This window comes from Drosophila grimshawi, unplaced genomic scaffold, assembly GCF_018153295.1.
Source record: "Drosophila grimshawi isolate 15287-2541.00 unplaced genomic scaffold, ASM1815329v1 contig_311, whole genome shotgun sequence".
Lineage (NCBI taxonomy): Eukaryota > Metazoa > Arthropoda > Insecta > Diptera > Drosophilidae > Drosophila > Drosophila grimshawi.
In genome coordinates this window covers 21,176,592-21,182,806 of record NW_025063098.1, presented here as the reverse complement: position 1 = coordinate 21,182,806, position 6,215 = coordinate 21,176,592, and the positions used below count along the sequence as shown (strand labels likewise).

Below are 6,215 nucleotides of genomic sequence, written 5' to 3'. Positions count from 1 at the left end.
CCGCTTGCAGTACCGCCACGGCGAGTGTCCAACAAATAACTGAAGTCAGCAGCCCAATGCTGCCACACAAAACCAAATAACTTGTCGACTTGAATGCGGCTGCGACTGCGTCAACGTCAACGTCAGCGTCGCAGCAACAACGCCAACGCCAACGGCAACAACAGCAGCGACAACAGCGACAACAGCATCGACAGCGGCAACGTCAGCGGCGACGACGACGATAGCGATAGCAGGCCAATACAACGGTCTCGATATTTGCCAAGTAATTTGGTTATCAGCCAAACAAACAGCTACCAACAACACCGGCAAAACAAACGCCCAAAAGACCAACGCGTCGGCGCCAGCGAACTTCTCTGCAGCGGATTCGAGCTCGACTTTGAGTTTGGCTTGAGCCAAAACGACAACACTTCGTCGTGTTCGAGTGCGAATTGGAGGCTACCACTGCCATTAGTGTGGTGAGTTTTCTTACGTGTGGTGACTTTTCAGCGTGGCGGTGTATTGAGTAGAGTGCAACAAAGTTTGTTGCCTAAGTCTTTTGTATTGCTTTGACTTACATGAGTACGTGATGCGATGGGCCTGACAGATAGTTAGATATTTGCTCTAAATTTCATCTTGTATAAATACACGTTAGAAAGCACAAATTTGTTTATATTTCTTTGTGAATATACAAATATGTAGAAAATAAAATTAATTAATCCGGCAAACATCTATACAACAAGTATTCCAAATCCAAAATAAGGCCATATAATTTTTATATTGTGTGTAATGATTATTTGTACTGTAATTAAAAATTATTAAGAATCTACATTGAAATTGCTTCTCGAAATGTATACTTCGAGCAGTCATATTAAAGTAATTGTATTAAACGAACTAGACACACAAGCAAATCAGCTTTAATCTCAAATAACACTCATAACAAATATCTACAGAAAATCTAATTAAATAAATCCAAAGCGCGACAAAACGTCAAATCGCCAAGCAGTTAAAATTATTCAAGTTTGAACCACACTTACAAATTGAATATTTTTTTATTTTCTATGTTGGTTTTTGTGGCCTTAGATTTTGGCTTCGGCTTTGTTGCCTTTACAATTGCTTTGCATGAACGCAAGAAAATTGTGCAATCACTCGAGCTGCGTTAAATAAAAAAAGCTATAAAAGAGAATAACAACGAGAACAACCACAGTGTGCCACGAGCTCCACGCATTTTTGAAAAGTGGTTTTCTGGTTGTTGTTGCTGCTGCTCTTTTATCTTAGCCAACAAGAGACAATTTTTTATGCGCATTACAATCTACGTTATCGACCTGGTTTGACTGCATTACATTTAGTTCGTTTTTGTTAAATTTTGTGTCTAGTTTATTAAACATGCCATTAAATTTTAATGTCGTGTGACATTTTTGTTTACGCACAGCGTCAATGTAGAGCAAAACATTAGCATGTTGGCATATTAGTTACTTATTTTTCTTGCCTGTCATTGAGTTGTTTAATTAATATTTAGCGCATATCAGTTGGTGCACGAGTGCATCAGCACTGGCTGATAAAGCGCTCGTTGCTTTTTCGAAACTTAATTGCAAAAACGCCTTCATTTGGGCCATTTGATTAGCCGGCCACAGCAGCCAACTAAGCCACAAATGGTCCATGTTAAGCCAATTTAATTAAGTTGGAGGCGCTGAATGCCTGCTACAGTTGCTGCAGACAACCTTGCAGGCATTCTTAACATGATCAAGATTTTTACCAACGCACCGCATGTAGACTTGTTATTGTTGTTGTTGCTGTTGCTGCTGCTGCTGCTGCTGCTGCATTCACTTTTCAAATGCTTACAAAATGTCAATTTTTGGCACAATGTTATTTGTTAGTTGATCGAAGCGATTGAGCAATTGTTGATATGTTTTTGTGCTGATTTAATGGCCGACTGGCTAATTGTATAAGAAAACCGCACGAATGTGTTTTAGAAATTAAAACTCTTGGCACTCGGCTGACACCCCAAATGCACAGCTGGCGACAACACGGCGAATGAGTCATAACTGGCTAGAGATTCAGGGCGCCTCGGGCACATGTTCCCTAGTGGCCTGTGTAGCGTGTAAGCCAATTTTATTACGCTTACATAATGTGACGCAGTTGTTATCCACAATGCTGGGTTTTGTAATTTGCTCACAGTTTTTTGTATAGATTTCTTTTATCATTATTGCCATGACATTTCATTTTCGCCAAAGAGCCACTTATCGAAGCAATTGGATTTGCTATATCTTAGACAATTGTAAGCATAATTTGCTTATATTGTTGCATATGAGCTAAGAAAACATAATTTGACCATATCCAACCCTGAGCCATTTAACCATTGGGTGTGCGAAGGTTGCTTTTCAAATATCTTTCGAACGATTTTTTGCTTTTTTTTCGTTTTACCTATTTTTTCTTTCGCTGAGCACCTAAGCAGGCAAAGCTTAAATACAACCAACCCAAAATTTAGGTAATAATAAACTCTTCTATATGCCAATTATATCGATGGCGACAGCTAATGAGGAATTGGCATTAAATTCACTGAGCTACGGTCATAACAACATAGCTCATGTATTATGCATTGTTTTAGCAGTTGGCCAAAATCTGTTGTCAAAATTGCTAAGTGCAGCTTAAAACTTGAATTATAAGTACACATATTATTGTAGATAAATTGTGTTTCTTTTATTAGCAATGATTACATTTTAAATTATTTTCTAATCGTATATGAACAAAAATTGTAGAGAAAAAATAATTAATTAATTGTTAGCAGCGTTAAAAGTTCAGATTGCATAACGTCAAGGCAAGATTGCAGAGCAGTATATTTAGTAGGGAGCATTGGAATATTTACTGGAGATCGTATGATGACTGTGGCCAGAGTTGACAGCAGCGGGAATGACATGATGATAGCCAGAGTTGACCAGGTTTTGATCGATGGCAGAAGCAACGATTGTTTGATAGCCACTCACGGAACCGTAAGCGGGAAACTGATGCGATTGTTGATTAGCAGTACTATGCTGATAGCCAGATGAGATTGGACCGATTCCACCGATTCTAACAGTTGAAATTGGATGACAAGCGATTCCATTGTAAGTCGGCCGATCCACATCCACTGTAAACAACATGACCAGCTCCAACTAATGACAAGTAAGCAGATGCTGGAGGATGGGCAATGACTCCGTAAGCCAGACAACTGAGCAGGACTAGCAAAGTAATAGCCATAATGAAAGTCCAAATTGTGTTTGAACTGACAACTGACACTATTTTGATCAAGCACGAATCTTTTATAGCTCCTATAAAGCTAAATTCATTCAGCAAATTTTGACATTTCACACTTCAAATTGTAACAAAATGTGTCAGAGTTGAGTGGTTAAAGGCAGGTAATTAATATTCTGAGTGATATTATGAACGTGCTTCCTTTTCTGGGATTGAAATCTTATTCATCCCTATACAATAATATTATCATCCAAAATATTGTATAAGTTAAACAGTGTTTAAGATTTATTCTATTTATATTTATTTATAGCGTTCGTTATAATTATACAAAATATGCTTAGATTCAATTCGATGATGGAGACTCCACACATTCTCCAATTGCGTAGTACGAATAGGCTATTAAGAAATTAAAAAAGAAATTCAATATCCTCGTTAAAATAAAAAAATACAATTGAATATTCAAAATTACTCACCTCTCTCATGAGTACACATATAATTCCGCATCTCACACTCATTGCTAAAGGTTATATATTCCTCCTGGAAGAACTGGGCACAGACCGGCTCAAAGTTTCTCATGCACACCTTTTCACAGTTCTGCTTGCAAGTCTCCCTATCTGTTTCAACCAGCTCCGATTTTCCTTGGTTGCGGCGGGCACATTGCTCAACTTTTAGCAAGCACCTATTGTGGATAATGTGGCATCGCTCCTCATCGGTTGCCCAAACATACTCCTTTTCACCTGAGCATTTATATTGCACATTGCAATCGAACAAACTGTGACGAGCTTGAATGCACTCAAACCAGCCCAATAGTAGAGCCAGTGTGATTCCCAGCGAAAATATACTTATTGGTCTATGCCTCGACATCTTACTCATCTAAAAGTAGACACCCAACTTGGCAAATCGAGTAAATACAAACCCGTTTTTATACGATTTGTCGTTGAGTGATGACAGAGAGCTTTACCGCATTGCGTGATTCCCCATGGATATGAGATAGTGAAACAACAGTCGTGCTTTTTGTAATCAGTATAATACAATAAATATACTTTAAAACTGTATTTTAATTGATAATAAAATTAATTTTTATTAGTTTTTCAATTTTAAATGTATTTAGTTATAAATTATATGTTATCTTTGCCTTTCATTAAAGCTTCAGTGAAATATTAATAAACTTATCAAACTATTTTCTGTTTGGAGTACATAGAAAAATTGCAAAACACATATTTTAATCTGGTCATAAAATGATAGTAAATTAGTTTTTTAAATTAAATTAATTTAATTTAATTAAAATAATATGTTGTAAGGTTTAATTTTATTTATTTAAAATGTTAGTGGTTGTCGCCAGATAAAAGTTGGCAGCGTTGGGATTAACATTGCGAGAATCGTAGCCACGTTGAGTGCGACCAGACGTACCAACTTCAAAATTTGGAATTCGCTTTCCCCAACTTCAGGAAGCATTGATCGCTAAGTAACTAATGGAAAGACGGCAGAAGCAGTAGCTGGAGATCCATTGACAGTCGGTCTCTGAAAGGCGCAGCAACTGCAGAACGATAGGAAGATGAGCGTTTATCCCAAATATTAGTTGGAACTACAGTTACAAAAGGTCGCAGTACCGTGCAGACGCATCAGATCCGTAGGCTGAAGCAGCTGGACGTCTGCCACTTAATACCTTGAGTGGTCCGGCAACTGTTGGTCCACGGAAAGCTGCAGGTCGGCTAGAAACGGAAGTAATATGAACGGATGGAAGTCCTTCCGCAGACGGACGCTGGGCTACAATTCCACAGACAAGACAACTCGACAGGAAAACGAAAATGGCAACTATTTTTGGTCCTTTAGTCAACTTATGACTTATGATACACATTAAACAATTAACAATAAATTAAAGAACAGATAATATGCCTTTTGCGCTGCCCCAATTTGTTCTCACAATTAATTTTCAATCTTGCCTTCTGAAGAGAATTCATTAAAATCTCTGATCTAACTAGGTAATTAAATAATTGAAAGCGGACCAATTAATTTCTATAGCCATTAAGAAAATATTCTATCCTATTTTGATGTGTCGGTAAATTATGGATCCACAGTTGCAACCTGAGTTGCGTGAACACATTGAAATTAAGCAAATTAAATATAATTTGTGCATTGGGCTTAGCGAACATAAAAAAGTGCACCTGAGAATTATTTAACTGGTTTTACTCTGCAGTCGAGAATTGAATTGAATAATTGAGGTTAACTGAATAAGCGATTATTACATAGTATATATGAATAGTAATGCTGTTGTGTTTCTTAATCTTAATCATTGAAACTATATTTGCTGAGATCTCAAATGTAAGATTCCTGCATCTTTTATTATTTTCTTTTATTTCACAAATATATAAGTATTTATTTTCCTTAGTCCACAAATGCTGAAAATAATTTAAGCTTGTATTAAATGTTATATTTTGAAAATAATTTGACTTACTTTCGCCAGTTCTGCAGGAATGTAAACTCTTTAAGCATGGATTACCAAAATGCTTCACTTCCCCATTGTATGTGCCCGTAACTGGCTGATGAATTGTTGTACAAGTATCAGCACATTTTTTCTGACACTCCTCCTTGGAAACAATATACATGGCTATAAAATGTATATCATTTTAATAATATACACTTTTACATTACAAACTTTATACTTACGAGGCATGCGCTCGCAGTTCTCCTTATCAAAGTAACATTTATTGCGGAAAACCAAACATGTTCCGTCCAAAGCCCAAACAACGTCCTCGGTATCGGGACAATCAGCCGAACAATTGGCATTAACATGGCTCACTGCTAGGCAGAAAACCAAACAAAACCCCAAAAATACTTTCATTTTCAAACACGCTTATAACACGCAAGATCACCGTCAATTTAATAACTAACACTGACGACAGAATAGTAATTTCGTCGAGCTAGTATCTATAGGTAATGTGGATACAAAAAATATTGGCGTTTTTATACTATTCAAGCAACACAATGTAAGTTTATTATGAGTCTGG

The 6,215-nt window shown here is 37.0% G+C and overlaps 2 protein-coding genes across 2 annotated transcripts; both read right to left on the bottom strand.

The window, feature by feature from the left end:
- Positions 1-3,468: 3,468 nt before the first annotated feature.
- On the bottom strand, positions 3,469-4,081 carry LOC6568229 (U-Kazal-Dg21.2). Its single transcript, XM_001994868.3, has 2 exons — positions 3,681-4,081; positions 3,469-3,603 (listed from the first exon to the last, which is right to left on the bottom strand). Exons 1-2 carry the CDS (start codon positions 4,078-4,080, stop codon positions 3,551-3,553), a joined length of 453 nt encoding a protein of 150 aa, XP_001994904.2. The 5' UTR covers position 4,081; the 3' UTR covers positions 3,469-3,550.
- A 1,435-nt stretch (positions 4,082-5,516) lies between these two features.
- On the bottom strand, positions 5,517-6,078 carry LOC116805840. The gene is made up of 3 exons (XM_032740619.2): positions 5,875-6,078; positions 5,663-5,815; positions 5,517-5,606 (listed from the first exon to the last, which is right to left on the bottom strand). The coding sequence occupies exons 1-3, from the start codon at positions 6,047-6,049 to the stop codon at positions 5,593-5,595; spliced, it is 342 nt and encodes a 113-aa protein (XP_032596510.1). The 5' UTR covers positions 6,050-6,078; the 3' UTR covers positions 5,517-5,592.
- Between the last annotated feature and the right edge of the window lie 137 nt (positions 6,079-6,215).

What these genes read in the sequence shown, in the direction of transcription:
- LOC6568229 (XM_001994868.3), bottom strand. Translation starts at nt 4,080, where the DNA reads ATGAGTAAGATGTCGAGGCATAGACCAATAAGTATATTTTCGCTGGGA. An exon ending in TATGTGTACTCATGAGAGAG is followed by an intron (nt 3,604 to 3,680) that starts GTGAGTAATTTT and finishes ATTTCTTAATAG; the next exon opens with CCTATTCGTACTACGCAATT.
- LOC116805840 (XM_032740619.2), bottom strand. Translation starts at nt 6,049, where the DNA reads ATGAAAGTATTTTTGGGGTTTTGTTTGGTTTTCTGCCTAGCAGTGAGC. An exon ending in GAACTGCGAGCGCATGCCTC is followed by an intron (nt 5,816 to 5,874) that starts GTAAGTATAAAG and finishes TACATTTTATAG; the next exon opens with CCATGTATATTGTTTCCAAG.